The 19,740-nt window shown below is 41.4% G+C and overlaps 2 protein-coding genes across 3 annotated transcripts in view; both read left to right on the top strand.

Annotated features, from left to right (window-relative positions):
• ttc28 (tetratricopeptide repeat domain 28) overlaps positions 1-3,324 on the top strand; it is a 116,484-nt gene extending 113,160 nt beyond the window's left edge. Inside the window, exons 23-25 of the mRNA XM_053325013.1 lie at positions 503-632; positions 746-853; positions 980-3,324. Coding sequence (XP_053180988.1) covers positions 503-632; positions 746-853; positions 980-2,595 — 1,854 coding nt within the window. The 3' untranslated portion in view covers positions 2,596-3,324. The remainder of the gene's footprint in view (positions 1-502; positions 633-745; positions 854-979) is intronic.
• A 623-nt stretch (positions 3,325-3,947) lies between these two features.
• On the top strand, positions 3,948-19,356 carry pitpnb (phosphatidylinositol transfer protein, beta). Of its 2 annotated transcripts, XM_053324977.1 has the most exons (12): positions 3,948-4,000; positions 8,496-8,526; positions 9,356-9,501; positions 9,729-9,820; positions 10,034-10,041; positions 10,191-10,265; positions 10,398-10,481; positions 13,516-13,593; positions 16,618-16,728; positions 17,046-17,168; positions 17,436-17,514; positions 19,216-19,356. In XM_053324977.1, the coding sequence occupies exons 1-11, from the start codon at positions 3,981-3,983 to the stop codon at positions 17,481-17,483; spliced, it is 816 nt and encodes a 271-aa protein (XP_053180952.1). In that variant the 5' UTR covers positions 3,948-3,980; the 3' UTR covers positions 17,484-17,514; positions 19,216-19,356. The 2 variants fall into 2 exon arrangements, with proteins under 2 accessions (XP_053180952.1, XP_053180951.1); XM_053324976.1 differs by lacking the exon at positions 17,436-17,514.
• The last annotated feature ends 384 nt before the right edge of the window (positions 19,357-19,740 follow it).

Raw genomic sequence — 19,740 nt, 5'->3', positions numbered from 1 at the left:
CACATAATCATGAAGAGTGAAGTGAGGAGAAGAGGCACATTTCTGCTTTCTGAACAGTTACATCATGTGGACAAAGGTGTCTCTGTTCCAAGCAAAGTAATCCCCAAACATAATAGGCAAGGGCACATGTAAACCCCCACAAAGCTGAAACCATTTTAGCTCTGTTTCCCTGCAGGTGTTCTGTTACCCTGACCACTGATTTCCACTTATTATTCACTTACTTTTACAGTATTTCCACAATAAGATGTGGTTGTCATTATTTTAGGGGATTTTAGTTGATTCAAAGATTTTTTTAATGAATGTAAATAACTTTGCACTGGATGATTTTTTTCCATGAGAATGGAAAAATCATCCAGGCCCTAGTTTGCTCATTAAAACACATTTTACCCATTAATCATATCTTCAGTAGAATTCATCAGCATAATGCTTTATTATTATTACTATTCATTATTTATTTATGTATTTATTTTTTTCCTTTCTTTGTCTTATTTTTTTTCCCCAGCTCCACCAGGTGCTAGTCCAACTCCAGACAGGAGAGAAAGAACAGGACTTCTCCCTGCTGCCCATTCAAGTGTCCATTAGTGTGCAGTTATGGAGACTGCCGGGATGCCACGAATTTCTGGCTGCTTTAGGTGAGTCATCCATTTCCTAAGAAAACTGTGAATACTGGTCCCCTCCCATTATGCATCCGTGAGTCCTTTTGGACTCAGGTACATCATTGTTATCTCTTTCTGTGTGTCTGCAGGTTTTGACTTATGTGAGGTAGGCCAAGAAGAAGTGGTGCTGAAAACAGGCAAGCTGGCCAACCGCCGCACCTTGCACTTTGCTCTGCAGTCTCTGCTGGCACTGTTTGGTAAGTATATTTTGTGCTTATTTATGATTTCTTATCTTTTTCATATTTTCAGTCTCTTAACTGTGATTTAGCAGTCTTGTTTTGTTTTATCAGGTTTCACATTTCATGTTTCATCTCTTCCCTCAGACTCCACAGAACTGCCTAAGCGTCTGAGCCTGGATAGTTCATCTTCCCTTGAGTCTCTAGCTTCAGCCCAGTCTGTGTCCAACCCCATGCCCATGGGATACTCAAGCCTTCCCTTCTCTCCTCACTGCCTGGACAATCAGGCATCAGATGCCATCTCTGTTTATAGCCTCAGCTCTGTGGCCTCTTCTATGAGCTTTGTTTCCAAGTCAGATTGTGATTTCCTCAGTCATCGGCAGCGTGGTGGAGCCACAGCACACTACTCTGCCCACAAGCACCCTCACGTTCCCCGTAGTCGCTCCTCTCCTCATGGGGCAGCTGCTGCAGCAGCAGGAGCCCGAGGTGAGGAGGAGGAATACGAGGGTTTTTCTATCATCAGCAGTGAGCCGCTGGGAAGCCACTGTGACTCTTTGCCCCTGCCACCAGGCCACAGCCAGCGCCACCACCGTGGAGGCAGGGGGGTTGTTGGTGGATCTGGCACAGGTGCAGGAAGAGGCTACAGTGTATCAGTATCATCAAGAGGCAGTGTCAGCACCCCCACCTCCCCTGTCAAAACATGTGTGGTGCCCAGTCCAAACTCACCATTCCAGAAGGTGGGTAAGGTGAGCAGCTCAGATACAGGTGAATCAGACCAGTCCAGTACTGAGACAGACAGCACTGTCAAGTCTCAGGAAGAAAAAACTGTCCCTCTGGATCCTCAAGAGCTGGCCCAGAAGATTTTAGAGGAGACTCAGAGCCATCTGCGGGCAGTGGGTAGTCTTCAGCGGGCCGGGGCAGAGGGTGGGACAGCAGGAGGAACCTCAGCTCGGAGCAGCGCCTTCCGCTCGTCTGAAACTAGTGCATTCAGCCGTCCTAACAGCAGTGCTAGTGGTCGAGCTCAGTCTTCCCCAAGACCCAAACCTCCCTCTCGTTCTTCTTCACTGCAGAAGATAAGCTCTGGCTACAATAGTCCTGCTGTCTCTGAGTCTTCCCAAAAGGAGGGCAGCCACCCTTCACCCACTCTGGACAGCCATGCACAGTTCAAATTGAAGTACCCAAGTTCCCCATACAGTGGCCACATCTCTCGCTCCCCTAGTAATGTGTCTCCCAGTTCTGGTCACCAGTCCCCATCTGGTAGTGCTCCATCTCCTGCCCTATCATACTCCTCCACAGGCTCTGCCTGTTCTACATCGGCTGATGCTCCAGACTTGGACCGTTTAAGAAGAGGGGTCATTGATGAGAAAGTCCAAGCTATTCATAATCTGAAGACCTTTTGGGCTAATGCTGCAGCCCAGCAACAGCAAGGACATCTAGGTCCTGTCAGAGCTGTCCACAGTGCTTCTGGACAACTGGGATCTGCCAGTAGGGATGTATTGAGCCTTCTGAACCTATCCCCACGCCATTGCTCCCCTAATGACACCCAAGACAGCCTGGAGCTGCGGGAGCTGGGGCTGCAGTCACTGGACAGGGGCAGCAAGAACTCTTCCAATGGACACCACTGCTCCAACCCCAGGAAGGTGGCTCCATCACCTACAATTTCCACAAGCAGTAGCCCTGGTGCTCGTTCTATCCGACTACCTGCTGGCAATGGATACAAGTTCCTGTCGCCTGGAAGATTTTTCCCTTCCTCTAAATGCTGAGACATTTCAAATGGTCCTATACTTTTACCTATAATTTACTATCCTGTGTGCTGGAGGAGTAGGGCACTTTTTGAGGGCCACTATTGGTCCACCGAGCTTGACTGACAGTGAGAAGGATTTGATTGGTCAGTGAGTGTGATCCTGCAGAGGCACATGAATGCTTTAGAGAGCGTCTTGTCAATGTGCCCATAACACTGTAAATGGCAATGAGAAATACTCAACGACCTGATACTGTGTTTGTGTGTAACTGTGTGTCAGGTAAATGTCAATGCCATTTGGTATTTTTTCCCCCAAAACCTTGCTGTTTGTGTGGGCCGAGATGCAACAGCTATGACTGATTTCCTCCATTCTATTTTTTGTTTTTAAATTTAATGGTTATTGTTATTATTGTTTGTTATTGTTATTAATATTATAATAATTATTATTATGTTTTGTAAATTAATTCCAGTGTTTCACAATCAGTATTAAGCGTTTTTATATTATTAAAAAGTGAACAAACCTGTACCATGTAAAGATGGATAGAGTGGGGGAAAAAAAGATTTAATATTTTTTATTGAAATCAAAAGGGCATTTTGCCTGATTTCTTTGTGAATTGAGTGTCTGCTCTGAAGCATGGATTCTCTTGCTATTCAATGTTAAGTACCATGTATGACTTTTTAGCCCATGATTTTTTGAGATTAAACATCAAAGTTTCATGACAACCACCTGTCATTTATCAATAAATCGTTTCAATAAAAAAAACATTGTTTGCTCTCTTGTATTCTTAACTTTACACTATAGTTTAGTATGGTATTCTTGTATTTAGAGCTTGCATCATACAACCATCACCCAAGGTGTACCAAGATAAATACGAAAGTGATGATTAAAGGAATAGGTCATATATTACAGTATGTTTTACTTGATACTAGATATCTTCTCTTGAGATTTCTGCAAAGAAGTAAGATAAGGAAAGACACACAGTTCACCTCCATAGTCACTGTGAGGGGTCACACAAGTACACTCACAAGCCTAAAATGTTGGGAACTAATGCTCCAGGAGGTGTACAGTAGATTACAGTAGAAGCTCCAAAGCCCCGAACCAGATTTAAAAACCACGTCAGTAAAGTAAAGTACCAAATTAGCATATTCAAAATTATTATTACTTTATTAGGAATGAATTATGTATTTCCTTGATCATACCAGATATAAATCAGGCGGGTTAAAAAGCCAGAAGAAAGGGATTTTTATTGGTTAATAGCAATTAACAGGTCCATCCTCACCTCGCTCTGCAAATCACCGAGCAGGTGGGAGGGACCGGGCGCTGCTCTTACCAGCTCATGACGTCAGCAGAGCTCAGCGGTCGCTGGTCAGTGGCAGTGCCAGTGTTGAAGAGAGGAACACGCTACGATGGTCCTTATCAAAGAGTAGTAAGTGCCATGTTTGTAGCTAAATTGTTCATTTTTTAAAGATTTTGAATCAAGCGACTCGTTAAATAAATGATTGTGTTAGGCTGTGGAGCTGTTTCAGTAGCTGAACACTTATTAAAACTTTTGGTCTGATCCTGCTGTCTGTGTCAGACACACGAGGGAAGGGTGGGATTGCTCAAGAGCAGCTCTGTGGCCTACCGGCTTTGACAGCGCTCTGTGTGACAGCTGCTGTTATCACACAGCTTCCCATATGTTCACGATGAGTAGCTAGCCTTTTTAAACACGTCAACCTATGCTGCGGTGTGTTTAAAACATAAAGAGTCCCGTTTTTACTTTCTTGTATCAAGCTGTAAAAGTTTGACTAACTTAAGCTACGAGTTAGCTCACGATTTGCTAATGCTAACATACCTAACAGTTAACGTGAATGGAGAATTAACGTTAGCGCTGCTAATGTTATCTTCACTTTTTTTTTAGCAAAATGACACGCAACTCTGCGGCGGCGCCAGCTAATCTTTAACAAGATAAGATACTTCGATTAATAGGCGAATTCACGTGTTGTCCTCTTGCGTTAAACCAGTCTGTTTATTCAACCAGCTGGCTTTATAACGATAGTAGTATTTAGGTACCGCTAGCTAGCTGTTAGCCGTCTGAGTCATGAAGTTGGGTTAAAAGACCGCTTTGAAATTAATACCACATAACCCAGTCGAAAAAAACAATCAACCCACAATGATCAACTACCCCTAATAACACAGATAATGTTAGCTTTAGGCGTTTGTCAAATTGTGTCTGCTGGATTAGGAAACATAAGGATGCTTGTTTGTTTTCTTTGGCTCAATCAGTGAAGGAATTGGTGCATTTTCATCAAGGCAGGAAGTCTATTCTTCCCAGCTTGTTATAGCAACTAACCATCATAATCATATTTTACATTTAGTCTTTTCATAGCGACTAGATGCAGGAAACACCACGTACATTTGATGTATTCCCGACTAGCATGCCACTCTTTTAATGTGAGGTTTGGTTAACTTGTCTAAACCTTCCTGCTCACATGAAGTGACCTCATCTAAAACTATTGGTGTAAATCGTGTTGAACCGGAACGTTACACCATCCTGACAAAATCAGATTAGAAGTTATTTGTTGAGCACAACCCTAAGCTGTATAATTTATTATTTGCAAGAAGATTGGAGGCTAAAATGTATTAAAACCTAATGCTAGCAAAGCATATTAAGAAGATCAGAAAGTTTAATAACAAGTCCTAGATCTGGTTCTGTGCTCAGTTTGCATGGATTTATACATGCTGCATCCAATGATTAGTTATTTATTTTATTGATTAATCTGCTCATTACATTCTTGATTAAAGTTTTAGTCTATAAACATTAGAAACCCAGTGAAAAATGCCCATCACATTCCTACTGCAAATCCAAAAATATATAATTTACTACAAGAAAGACCAAGACCAAGAAAAAGAGCAAATTTTCATATTCAATATGCTGGAATCAATTTGGTAAATTTTGTTGGAAAACTTACTTGAACTTTCAATAGAGTAACCAAATAGTTACAAGTTAATTTTTCTTCCAATTGACTAATTGTTACAACCTTAGTTGCTAGCAGTTGGTTCAGGAGGTATTTACTAATCTGAAGATCAGTGATTCAATTCTCGGCTACTCCAGTCCACATGTCGAAGTTTCCTTGGGCAAGATGCTCAACACCAAATTGCTGCAGTAGGCTTTGCCATGAATGTGTGTGAATGGTCAGATCCTACTGAAGAGCAGGCACCTTGCATGGCAGCATCTGCCATTAGTGTATGAATGTATGTGGATGTGGCATGTAGTGTAAAACCGCTTTGAGTGGTCAGAAGACTAGAAAGGCACTATACAAATGCAGTCTGTTTACATTAACATTTAGTTTGAACATCTTGTTCAGTTCAACATCAGGGGAGGATGATTGATGGATGAGGTGTCTGGATTTATTTCTGCATTCAACAGGGATTCAGAAATATAGACAAGATTAGAGTTAAAGACAGTTCTGTAAATTGCACAGCGTTGTTGTCAACATGTTTAGAAAAATACTTAATTGCTACATTGCCAGAAGTGCATCATAATACAATACCTGTGTAAGAGACACGTCAAAGTACTTGCATTACGGCAGAGGACGCACACTAACTATGGACCTGTTCACTTTCTGAGTGGAGGAAGATTATGTCTACATGTATCCAAGCAGTACTGTTCACTAATTCCATGTATTACTTTAAAATCATTACAGCTCATTTACTCATTGTGCTCTTGTTCAGTTTATTTTTCAAATTAGAGCCCTGACTGTGCACTCAGCCCTTGACTGCATTGACTGCCAACATCACTCATCACAAAGCCTTGCTTTTGAGCCATCATTGGCCTCATCACAACAGCCTGTGGAGCACATCATCTAAAGACTAACCTTATTTCAGCACAAGTTAATAGAGTAGTATTAATGCTGAATAAAACTCAGATTCCCATTGTTATGATTTGCCACAGCTCGTCATCAGAGTGCAGTTAGGGAAAAAAAACAGACTGACTTTAGAATGCTTTGAGTGAACTTCCTCTGCCTACTTTTTTTTTTCTTTCTCTTGCACTGTGTGGTTAGTGGTCAATGACTGCAGCTTCATGTTCATCAGGGTAAATGATGCAATTCCTGTCGGCACAGGACACGACACCTTGAAGTAAAGGTCTACTGGGGCATGAAGAAAAACTTTAAAATATCTAGTATCTAAACGGTAAAGATAAAGACTTTATGTTTTGAACAGCTACATCTTATTTCACTCAGGCTTGTGTTGTCTTTAAATATTTTTGGCCTACGGTGACTCACTGCTTACATTTTCCATCGCTCCTCTTCCTCTCACGCCCGTTTTAATTGGAGTTTTCTTCATCTCTTAACCAAATCCAAACTCTGCTTTCCTCAACTGCAGCTTTCCACTCTGGTCTAGTGATGGGTTCCTCTCGTTCTGCTGAAGTCAGCAGTGTGACGAACTGGGCGGTAATAGTTTTTCCTCTGCAAGAGTGACCACAACTAGCTTCCTGTTCCGTAGTAAGGATGGTTTCTGTGAGTAGTGGAGGGTTATTTCTAATCTCATGATGGAGCACATGTGGCTACGGCATCACTGATGCTTCTGCTCTGGTTCATATTTGCTTTAAACTGTGGAGAGTGACGGATGATTGGCACGTCCTTTTTCATTATGAGTGTAATGTAGTTAGTAAGGTGGAGAATAGTAACTGATGCATTGTAAAGACCGGCAAAAGTTGAACTTCTAAGATGTGAAAACAACAGATTGTTTTTTTTTTTATTTGTCATTTACATGTTTGCACATGAAACGAAATTTGTACTCAGGTCCAGCAGCATACAACAGCGTACAGTAATGTGTATCCATCTGCTGAGTTTTCTTTTTTTTTAATGACATTTATCTGCCACTACTATGGATTGTGGTCTAAATGAAGTAAAATGTGTTGTCTGTTATGTCAGAGTGAAACATGGAGACGGAGCACAATGTGTCATACTCTGAATCCACAAAACAACAAAGGGCTAAAATGCTAACAAAATGCCTGTAGCTAGCTAAAAACATCAGCATTTCAAAGGATTATTTTAGCACCCTGTGTCATAGATTGCAAGGGCTGACATCACATCAAGAGCAGAGATGGCAAACAGCTGCTATGACACTTTTCACAGGCAGCTGGTACGGTGACTGCAGTTTTGTAAACATAAGCAGGGCACAGACGTCATCATTTCCCATTCAGACTCTTCTTACAGTGAGCATGTCAGCTGAATGCAAGTTATTCAGTGATTTAAACGTCTGTTAAAAACACCTCGTACCTTTTTTTTTTTTTTCAGCAGCATGTTTAGGTATATGTGTTGTTTTTGAGCTGCAGGCTGTCAGTGCAGCTCAGCTCAGGTCGGGTCTGTCTCTTCACTGCATAACACACAGCCCTGTATCCACTTTTGTCTTAAAGGTTCCGTTTTTGAGTTTGGCAGCTCACAAAAATGTAGTTCTGGGTTCTATACCCTGTTGGTGGTACATCCCACCACACTGCAGCTTTTAGGTGTTTTTCTGTAGTTTGCTAGCAGACAGAAGTGACAAGGAGGCACCTTCACGCAAAATAAACTCAATGGAGAGGGATAATATAATATATTGAAGTAGAATTTAAAGAGCTGTTATTGTGGAAAACAACTTAGTTTTATGATGGTATAGGGGGATGGTGTGGGCCCCTTTTTGTGCTTTAAAGTTACTTAGTTATTTGAAATTGTGATATTTGCAGCTGAAGAGCTAGCGGTGTTGATTGGTCAGGTTGCTGTAGGTGAAGGTATTGAGGGGGAGGAGGGGGGGCACACACTTCTAGCCAATCAGAGTAGGGGATCATTAATAGTACCGGTTTAATGTAAAACAACTTGTAAAACAGAGAGCCTCTGGGTATTTTTAAGAGTGTTGTGTGAAAGTAACCACATCTCTCTCTCTCTCTCTCTCTCTTGCAGCCGTGTGGTTTTACCCTGTAGTGTTGAGGAGGTACGTAAGCAGATTTAATCAACCTTCTTATGATATTATCTTTTGAATTATACCCATTGTTTGTACCTTCACCTTTGACCTTCATCTGTTAAAGATAACAAACTAAGCTTGTGTACTGAGAGGAACCATCCATAGCAGAGTGCAGAGGATGTAAAATATTCACTTTTAGTTTATTTTCTAAATCAAGTTGTTGCTAACACTTATTTCTTTTTTAAAATATTGTTTGTTTCAGTTCCACTGTATTACTGGCACATTTTTTTACACTTGCACCCAAGTTCATTTGTTTCTGTCAGCGCAGTAGAACCTGAATCCCTTATTTGGCCTAAAATTGTGTCACACAAGTTGTGCTTTATAGGAATGACATCAACGCTCTGTAATGCACCGTTCTTTAAAATAATTGCTTTATCCTCACGAAAGAGTTAAATCAGTGAGGCAAGTTAAGGCAACACATTCTTATCCAAAAGGGCATCGATTGTAATTCTTGTGATTTGTTTTTTTACAAAAACAGGAAAATGTTCCCCTGAGTTTGTGTCACGAATCCCAGACTCTAGCCCTCCTGCCTTATACGGCTTTAAAATCTCTTGGCAATTACAGCAGCATGTTAAAGCTCATTCCAAATAATTGGAAACTAAGTGTTCTCTTGAGGGGAGAGACTCTAATCGGAGCTATTGTGGCTGCAATATAAGCAAACATCCACCCCTCTGTTGCACTGTCTTGTTATTCAGCCATCATAACAAGAGACATGAGAAATCCATCCTGCACAATGTGGGATAAACTTTGAAAAAACACTGCTATGTTTGTGTTAAGGGTGTTGTTATTTGTGTTACAGTATCAAGTGGGACAGTTGTTCTCAGTGGCTGAAGCAAGTAAAAATGAGACGGGTGGCGGTGAGGGCATTGAAGTACTCAAGAATGAGCCCTATGAAAAAGATGGTGAGAAAGGACAGTATACACACAAAATCTACCACCTGAAGAGGTACGTGTCTTTATTTCCCTTTTTTATTGGCTGCCTCCTTTTCAGTGTAATTGCAGTGTGCTACCAGCCAGTGGCAGTATTGTCTTACCTGTGAAAGTGAAGTTTTTCATTTTCCCTCCTGCACAATCCTCATCCCTGTAGAACCCACTCATAAATCCAGCAATGTGTCTTCCTTTCACTCATCCAGTTACATTCACCCATGCCCATCCTCTTTCCCCACCCTACAGTAAAGTCCCAGGGTTTGTCAAGATGTTAGCCCCCGAAGGCTCCTTGGTATTTCATGAAAAAGCCTGGAACGCCTACCCTTACTGCAGAACCAGTGAGTCCCCTCCCCACATGACTTTTCCCTCTACTTTACCCTGAAACCCCTCACCTTCTCCTGGGTTAAATCAACTTTTGTTTCCTGCATCATGGCTATGAATTTTCTGTTATTCACTGTAATTTACAGTGTTTTATGTAATATGTAATAGGTAATGGTATGGTTTTTTTCTCCCCTTTCTCCCAATGCTTCCCAATGCTTGACCTCAATCAGTTGTGACGGTAGGTAGCCTTAAATGCATTCTTTTTTTTAATATTTGTAAAATAAAAAAAGCCTTCCTTCGACTAAGTTCAAGGTGTTGTTAACTCAGTTAGCTTTCTATACATGCCATTTTTTTAATATATTTATATATCCTAACTCTTTCCTCCAGAATGAGTATATGAAAGACAATTTCTTCATTAAGATTGAGACGTGGCATAAACCAGACCTTGGAACACAAGAAAATGTGAGCACCTTCACAGTATAACCAGCAAATACTCAGTTTGAACTTTATATTTGAGTTTGTATGCTCTTCTTACACCTTTGTTTGTTTTTCTCTCTCTCTCTCTCACTCTGTCACTCTCTCTCGCTTTCTCAGGTGCACAAACTAGACAGTTCCACATGGCAGGATGTCACTGTTGTACCCATTGACGTTGCAGACAGAAGTCAAGTGTCCTCTGCTGTAAGTAGAAACCTTTGGCACATTTTTTCAACGGAAGCTAAAAGCAGTTTGGCGCCTTCATGTGGACAAGCCTGATCATTACCATATTAACTACCAAACCCAATACACCGTCTTCATATAAGGGACTTTTAAATGGTGATTATTTATTTTAAAGAGGAGCTATTGGTTAATTTGATTTAAGTTACTTCCTTCACAAAAATGTCTTAATTTCAAAATTTGGAGTTGCTGAGAACAAATGTAGGTTGCAGCCAGAGTTGGGACAGCACTGAAATCCTAAGCATCAGTCTCATTTCAAATGTTATGTATCCCACAATTCAGCTTTTGGCTCTGTCTTTTCTAATTTATTATTTTTTTTTAGCTTATATGTCATAAAATAAGCTGTGGGAATTTGTGGTTCATTTTAAGATGATGTCTTCCTGATGTTTTGCTTTCAGAGCAACTTTTCAAATCCTGATTGAAGTTATAATGATATAAGATGGAAAAACCTGCAAATCATCACGTTGGAGAAGCTGAAATCTGTAAATGTTCAAAAAACCTTAAAACTGTTGATTCATTTCTTAACGAAGGACTAATTCATTAAGCGGCTAATTGTTTCAACCTTTTGTTGCACAGTGGAAAACTGCTTAGAGTGATCACATCTGTCTGGGTCGAATTGAGCACTAAGTGGATGAATTATTAGATTTATTATTAGATTCTTTTTTTTTCTTCTTCTTTGTTTCTGATGCAGTTTACATGAATACAATGAAACAGGCAGTGTAGCTATTTACTGAATTTTATGTTTGTTGTTTCAAAGCACAGTACAGCTGTTTCAAATGCTTGTTGTTTTGCTGCTGCATCTCATCGACTGGTTTTTGGCAGTTTGTCATCAGCTTGGAGCAGCTTTTCATTGAGAAAAGACGTTTCTTTATCACTTCATGATTTCAGTGTGCACGCAGCACCAGTCTCAGGTAACCAGTCAGAAGCAGAGAGGTTACTAAGAAGTAATAATGGTGCTGCAACCGGTAATCAAAAAAAACAAAACAGAATTACCATAGTTTCAGCTTTTTTTCCCTTACATGTTTAAAATGATCACAGGAAGTGGGCTACTAAATTAAACGGCATTGGAATTATTCTGTCCCTATTTTTTTTATCTATACAAGCAGCTGATCACTGTAACTGTGATCACTATGAGCTGTTTCCACAATACTGTAGTGTGTCTACTGGATTTACTGGATTTACTGGATCCGACATTGGTTGTATAACTAATTTATTTGAGTTTATCTGCATCACTAGAAGTACAATGAAACACATGCCTTGCTAGCTAAGAGAAGGAAGTAAATGGCATCTTGCAGAATATTGAATTATACGGTTAGAGTAAATTGAAAACTCATTCCAAGAAGTATTGATTTATATGTGAATTGTGTAACATTTGGTCTCAGTTTGACTAAATCTCTTCATGCTTCTCACTTCTTACTGAACATTACTTTTTTTTTTCTTCTTTGAAATCTTTGTGTTTAAAAACGACACATTGAGTTTGACAGGAGCATCTGAAGGTTCCCTCAATAACATTTCAAAATATAAATATGAGTTTTTAATGCTCCACATTGAATCTCTGAAATCTTATTTGAAGATGTTACAAGTTGTTGCTGTTATTTGACATCACATTGCCTCATTTCACTGTGGCTCTGTGAGCGTGGTATGTGTGGCTATTTGGCTGAGTAGTGTTGGTTTCTCTGTGCGTGCGCGCGCGTGTGTGTGTGTGTGTGTGTGTACGTGTTTGTTTGGGGTGGGTAGTTAACGAGGCGGACGTGTTTGCCTTGCTGGAGGAGCGTGTTGTGTCTGAGGGCCCTATCAGCCCTCAGCCTCAGGCATGGCTGCAGGGCCTGGGGCGTACCGCCAGCACCGATGAGTTTGTTAGTGTAATTAAGGCTCACAGTGCTTCGTATGCCGGAACTAGACAAATACACACACGGCACAAGCACACTCACGCTCTAACACACACTCTGTTACTTGAGGAGTAGCTCCGTTTTCGTCTAGCGCGGCACATCGATTCACAGACCTCATTAGCGCAGAACAGTGTATTGTTATAGTGATGGAGCTCTCAGCATTAAAACAGCCAAATTATTGTGTGTGTGTGTGTGTGTAAGGGTGGGTTTCTCTCAGTTTCCACACGTTTGGCACCCTCCTGTTGGCCGATAGCCCTGAAAAGTAGCTTTTAGCTGCAGGCGCATCATGATTTATTTAAAATTGCTGGGCCCTTGAGCTGTTGATAATTTGAAAGCTATTTCATTTATTTGTATTACTATTTCTCTTGACTCTTTCATGAAGTCAACATTGTCATGTGCTTAGCTTATGTGTTCAGTATCCTTCTACAGTATATGCGTTAAGGATCTGTTTGCCATGGAACCAAGATCCTCTTGCGCATTGGACAAGGAGCCGTTAGCTCCCATAAATTGGTTTGCTAGGATATGACTGTTCTGTATAAGTGGTACTGTTGCGATTAGGGCAGTGTACTCTCTCACATACACAAATACTTCAATATGCAGCAACCAGAACACTCATCAGCTCTCGTGCAGGTACATTCACTTCTATGAACTGGCAGCATTGTCACCCTAATTAAACAGATGCTGCTGGTGGAATTAACGGCCCACAGACGCTGTTTTATCTCCAAGCCACTTATGGCTGAGTTGTGCTGTGGCCTTCTTGCTGCATGACATTGTCTCTTAGGATGGTGGGCTTTTGCGAAGTGTAGTGTAAAGTGTACAACAAACACACCAACAATTCTGTAAATTACTTTCTCTTGTGCAGCGCTCAGTTTAGAATATTTGAAGAATCTTAACAAACTTCCTGTTAAAAAAGAACAATAAACAAAAGATTTCTTAAAACTTTAACAAATAAAACTTAATAATAAAACACCCATTTGTTGCTTAAATTATAATGTACCATTATTTAAAAATTATTTTATTAGTATTCTGATGTTTTTCACAACTTGATAATAGTTTATCAGCTAAATGTGATGTGCTCTGCTTTGTATTAATTGTGTTTCTCGCTGTAGGACTACAAGCCAGATGAAGACCCCGCCAAATTCAAGTCAGCGAAGACCGGCAGAGGACCCCTGGGGCCCAGTTGGAAGGTACTGATCTGCTACCTTCATATCTGTTCATCTTCGTTTACATGTACAAGATACATACCGGCAGATGTAGTCTAACATATTTTTCTCCTAAAACATTGAATTGCACAAGACCTATAATTCTGTGCAGTTCTTGATTGTTTTTTGTTTTTTTTTTTTAAAAAAAGGCTGCAGTAGTGTTTTTACCCTGGAAATTCAACATGGCTGGAGTAATTTTACAGTTTAACAGAAAATTTCCACGGCATAAAAAACGGAAAGATATGCAACATCTGTAAATCTGTCGAGAGCAGGCTCTCCTCCCCACAGAGGGGCCTATGCCAACTCTGAAGGCGCTACAGGGTTCAACGGCTGAGATGAGATGTGATGGGATGGGAGACACTGTGAACAGCTATTGTTGAGAAACCCACTACAAACAAAAAGCCATTGTTAAAAAAAAAAAAACACATCACATTTGGCTTGTGCTGCTGGAAGGTATGTGCGAGACTCTCAAACAAAGTGGAAGAAAGTTCAGTGGGCTGAGACCAAAGATTGAGCTGGTGTGTGGTGTTGGTGATGACAGCATCATGCTGTGGGGATGCTCCACTGCAGCAGGCCTGGAAAGCATGGGGAAGATAGTGGGTAAAACGAATGAAGCAAAATACAGCAAAACGTAATGCAATCTGTGAGCAAACTGCTATCTGGGAGAAGATTTCTTTTCCAGGAAGACACTGATCCCAAGCAGAAAGACTCTCAGGAAATGCCTAAAACAACAGTGTTAATGTCGTAGAGTTGGAGTCTGAGACCAGACCTCAATCCAATTAAGAATTTGTGACTGGACTTGAAAAATGCATTTCATTCATGGCCCCTGTGCAACCTGACAGGTTTTCAAAACGGAATTAGGGGAAAAAATTGTGGTGTCCAGATGTGCAACACTGATATAGATATATTTTTATAGACTCTTAGACACTAGATAATAATAGCACTACTAGATACGAACATGCCCCACTGCAGGACTGTATAATCCGACAATGCATAAAAAAAAACTGCAGTCCTCCCATTCCTTTGTATGGGAGCAGTGTGTTAATACTGTTGGAGTGGGGACCGCAATGGGCTCAGCAAAAAACTGCAGCGGCTGTCCAGCAAGGGGTGGAACTGGACTCAATTTTTGCCAAAACGCAACCTGACGTCACACTGCAGTGGCCAATCACATACATGCAAGTGCACATTCCTGGTGGGTTACTTGGTAACATGAATGCTTTATTCATCTGTTTACCTCGTCAACATTGTGACTAAAGATTAAAAAAAGTTGCTACTGTGAAAACTTTCCAGAGTTGTAAAATACTGTCTGTGAGTTTTACAAACCACTGCGTGGGGTTTTGGCTCCTGATGAGTCTTAAATGCGTTCATTTGCAACTCCAACTCTGCCTGCTGAATCATATTTCATTGTCTCACTGTTACCTCAAACAACAAACCCCCCTGCGTCATAGTGCCTAACTGGCGGATTTGGTGTGAATGCAGCCTAAGGCTGCAATTTGATGAAGACAAATCACCTCTTTCTCAGCTCTAATTGGGTCTAATAGAAATTTCAAGTCACTGGGTCAGTTAAGGTTTTACTCTGAGCTCTGCCTATCTGCTAAATGTGTGACAGCAGAGACAGAAATGGGATAGAGACTATTTGGACATTTATTCTAAAGTTGACAAGAAGTGATTCTGTATAAAGATTGATGTACTTTTGATGGAAAGTAAAAAGTCAATAAGACATGGCTCATCTTCACAGAGAAACTTTGTAAGGAGTTTAGTTGCTTTCTGCTGTAAACCCTGCTGTACCGTGCCTTACCCTGCAGCCTCACAAATGGGTCCTGCTCACATTTAGAGCATTGAGAGTTTCTATTCTGCAGTGGAGCCCTCAAAGTTCACCATGGGAAACTTTCCTTTGCTTCAAGAATTTTCACAGAACAAAGGCAGCCAAACAGCTTTAAAAAGTACGAATAAAGAAGCACAACTTTTTATTTTGTGTTTTTAATTAGATCACTTTCCCGTCCGCTGTGGACATGGAAAAAGGCTGTTTTTGAAAAGGTGAAAAAAAGTAGTTATGTGACAACAGAGGCACAATTTCTGCCAGCTTCTCAGAGCAATAAAACTCTTGTCTATCTCTGCATGCACACATGCTTGCATATCGGTACCCTTTGTATTTCTGAAAACTTCTGCTCCTTTGAGTGGGGCACAGAGAGGGAGAGAAGAAATGTCACCGTAAGTGTTTTGATGTAGAATCCGTTTCATGTGAAGTTCTCCTCTAGCGATGACAACTTTTCTAAACCTACTGCAAATTTAGAAATGTTTCTCATTTCCCCTCTCTCGCTCTCCTCCATGATCATAGCATCAAACGGCAGTGGGATGAGGGTGATTGAGGCGGGTCTGTGGCATTTTCTCTTGGAATGCCGAGCCAGAATGAAGTGATTAATTAAACAGGTGTTCTGGGGGGGAGAGTATGTGTGTTCTGGGGGCGAGCAGGTCCTAGGTGTTAATAATGTAACCAGCTTTGCACCGCGACGCCCTTATCGCTTCGTGAGCACCGTTTTATCTGCCTTCTGTGGCCACAAAGGCATCCCTGTTGGGAACGGTGTCGCTGTCAGGGCGGAGGCAGAGAAATGGTCCCTTCATCTGGAGTTTATCCACTTTGCTCTGCCCCAACCCCCCCCCTCTTCCTTTTCTTCTCGTCTTCAGAGGGAGGCAGAGTGCAAGCTGCGGATGGATTTAGAAAGTGTGTTGTAGATTAGGGCACTTTTATCTGTGCACAGCACATCTTCATATTGATAATTATTTCAGTAAGCTCCATACCCAAAGCATTATGTATTAATGATTTTTAGCTTTTAATGCAGCCAAGATTAGTCTAAAATAATATTCTCTCAGCCGTCTGCTGTTTTTTCGATTATTCTCTCATTGGAAAGTTTCTGTCAAGTTTTTGCTGTGTTATTTATTCTGATACTGTGTTCTAAAAAGTGATAGGATGTAAGTCTTTTCCTTCTTTTGCTGTTTTTCTCCCAACAGAAAGAGCTAGCGAGTAAGACTGACTGCCCAAGGATGTGTGCCTACAAACTGGTCACAGTCAAGTTCAAGTGGTGGGGTCTGCAGACCAAAGTGGAAAACTTCATCCATGAGGTTAGAGAGACATGTTTACACAATTAAACGTCACATAGGCTTGTCCAGTACAGTTATATCATGACAGTATGATCATATTGTGTTTTTGTCTCACAAATGTCTGATGATTAAAACTAACTTATAATTTAACAATGTTTGAGGTGAGCAGTTTTGTCTGATGTAATTCATAGTGGAACACAGTTCATTGCATTGATCATGATGTAATGTAGCACTCATATTCTGTATTGGGAACATGTATATATTTTTTTTTCATTACTATTGTGATATACAATGCAACCGTATCACAGCCCTAAACATAGCCTACTGCTGTCTTTCAGCAAGAAAAGAGGATCTTCACTAACTTTCACCGTCAGCTTTTCTGTTGGATTGATAAGTGGGTGGAGCTGACTATGGATGACATCCGACGGATGGAGGCAGAGACGCAGAGGGAGCTGGATGAGGTGAGTAGATAATTGAGAGTTAAATTTAAACCTTGTGCATATGATGCACATACTGATTACTGTTTTTGCAACCCAAATTCTGTGGATAGCACAAAGAAGGAAGATAAATATGTGTTAATGAATAAATAGGATTCCGTATATTATAATGAGGCTTTCCAAGGACTAACATTTTACAACACTTGTCCATGGTAACCTTAATCCTCGCTGCCCCCACAGACTTCCTAATCACCTTTTCTGTGATTTACTGTACCTCTTGCTTTTGTCTAGATGCGTAAGAAGGGCTCTGTGCGTGGCACAAAGGCTGCAGAGGAGTAGCCAGGCCAGGTGTAGGTCTGAGTGTGGCTGTGTAAGTTCTCCCTGGTATCTGAGAGGCCAGTCTCAGATACTTCCTCCGCTCCCTGTGGGCTTTCCGTGTTTCTGCTCGCCTGTGCTGCTCTCACTCCTCTATTTGGTGTTGTGAAAAGGGGGTTTATGTTCACGGGGTCTCTGCGCACGTGTGTGTTTTCATGTTTAACTTCATAGCTCACTCTGAATTAGTTAATAACAACAGATTGCAAAAAAATATGACGCATGTGCCGGGTCGTTAAGTGTTTTGCTGACCCATTGAAAGCCTCTTAGTGTGGCTCGCATGAGTGCGTGTTGAGAGTGTATGTGTACACACTTCTGTATGCAAGTGCCTTGTCCTCTGGATATAGCCAGACATCTGTGCAAACTTTTCTCAGAATCACACATGCTATTTTTTAAGAGGTGGCCAGCAGTTAAAAACATACAGAGAAGGCCTGCTCAAGCTTAGTACCTGCAATCCACTACTTCCCCGTAGAGGAATACAAGGCAGAGAAGTAAATCACAGGCTTTAATTTCTGTGAATCATATTCTCCGTAAAACCTTACCACTGGTTTGCTCTTGGAACTACTCTAAATATCTCTATAATATAATAGTCTGGGAGCTTTTGGCCGTACAAGGAGAAAAAGGGAGGAATCCGGGCTGGACTGGACAAAGTGGGCCAGGCTCAAACATTCCTGGCTTACAACCAACATACAGCATTTTGTGCTTTGCGCCCCCCTTCTCTCCTTCCCCCCTCCTTCTCACATCTCGCCCAATTCAGCATGTGTTTCCCATTTGTCCCTCGGAACAAGTAAACGGGCGGTTGCCATCAAAGAGGGCTGCGGCGAGGAGGCCGATGAGGCCTGAAGCTCTAGGCTCAAGGGTTAGCGGGGTCACAGTTACAAGACAACACAGTGCGATGCTGCTCCAAGTCTACACAGAGATGCTGCGATCCAGGTTCTTGACAAGACTGCACTGGGTGAATGAGTAACTGCTATGGACGCTACGCACTAACCATCATGTCTGTCTTTTTTTGTGTGTGTGCATAGCGGTAGAGTTGTGTGGGTCTAGATGGGGGGGTGAGAGAAGGAAAGGGCAAGAGAGGCGGTGACTTCAAGATGGCTCCTTTTTTCCTCATTAACATACAAATGGAATTCTGCAGTTGAGAAAGAGTCTGTGCTGTGATTGAGAAAAACGGGAGGGTGGATGGGGAAAAAAGGATGGAGAAGTGGGAGGGTGAATCCTCACGCCATTTCATCAGATCTGTCTGTTCCTCTGTTTAGAGCCACTGTTAGTTTGAACTGTTCCATTAAGGTGTTTGGCTATCAGATTCTCACACTAATTGACTTTCCAAAGCCATCAGCCTCAGGGTGGGAGAATCTGAAAGTGATGCTTTTTATCTACCTAGAAGACAAACAAGACTCTTGATAAGGATTTTTTTTTTTTTTTTTGGTTTTAGGGAAAGCTGAAAGATTTCAGTTTGCAAAAGAAAACGTGTTGTATCTTTAATGCTTTGAGATGCAAGAAATAAGGCCCAAAGTCATATCTAATGAATAAAAATAAGTCTAAACCTGTGCGCAGTAACTAGCAACCACTCCACTGAATGCAAACATCGACTAAACCTGCCCTCACCTGTTCAGCTTACATAAGTCTAATGTTCGTGTGTGTGTGTGTGTGTGTGTATGTGTTAATTTTTTTTAAATTTCCTTTTGTTTCCCCACAGCTCCGCAAACGGGGTGAAGTACGAGGAACAAGTGCTGCAGACGAATGAAAACGGGACACTGATTTTTTTAAAACGACCACGATGACAGCAGTGATGGAGACCGCTAAGAGGGCTTCTTTGGTGCCACTTTTTACCTTAACTGATTCAAGCAGTGGAGGTGGGGTGGGGGGTGGGGAGGGTGGGATGGGGATTCTCTGCTACCTGCAATCAATAGAGCAGATCCCTGACTTGCACCCAATCATAGACATTCTATCCACTGAGGAATTGATTTCTAGAAACCAACACGATCCTAGCTGATAAGACTGGTTATTTTGATCTCCTGGGCAGAGAAAGGCCGGCTATCAGCATCATGTTATTGACAAGACTTAGGCTTCTGGATAGATATGAAGAAGATCTACTTGTGATTAAAGATAATTCTTTATACAGCAACAAATTCATTGGCTTGAATCCAGTGGCAGGTGTTGGACCAAATATTTCCTCTTGTTATTTTGGCAATTTGTGATTCCCCCCCCTCCCCTCCTTTTT

Source organism: Scomber japonicus, chromosome 9 (genome assembly GCF_027409825.1).
Source record: "Scomber japonicus isolate fScoJap1 chromosome 9, fScoJap1.pri, whole genome shotgun sequence".
Classification (NCBI taxonomy): Eukaryota; Metazoa; Chordata; class Actinopteri; order Scombriformes; family Scombridae; genus Scomber; species Scomber japonicus.
The sequence above is the reverse complement of the archived record's forward strand: the minus strand, read 5'-3'. Positions and strand labels throughout refer to the sequence as shown.

Bases quoted from the DNA above. Each gene is read 5' to 3' on its own strand.
- pitpnb (XM_053324976.1), top strand. From the start codon at position 3,981: ATGGTCCTTATCAAAGAGTA. The intron at 10,482-13,515 runs GTAAGTAGAAAC...TTCTCGCTGTAG, and splicing joins GAAGTCAAGTGTCCTCTGCT to GACTACAAGCCAGATGAAGA. The intron at 13,594-16,617 runs GTACTGATCTGC...TTCTCCCAACAG, and splicing joins CCCTGGGGCCCAGTTGGAAG to AAAGAGCTAGCGAGTAAGAC.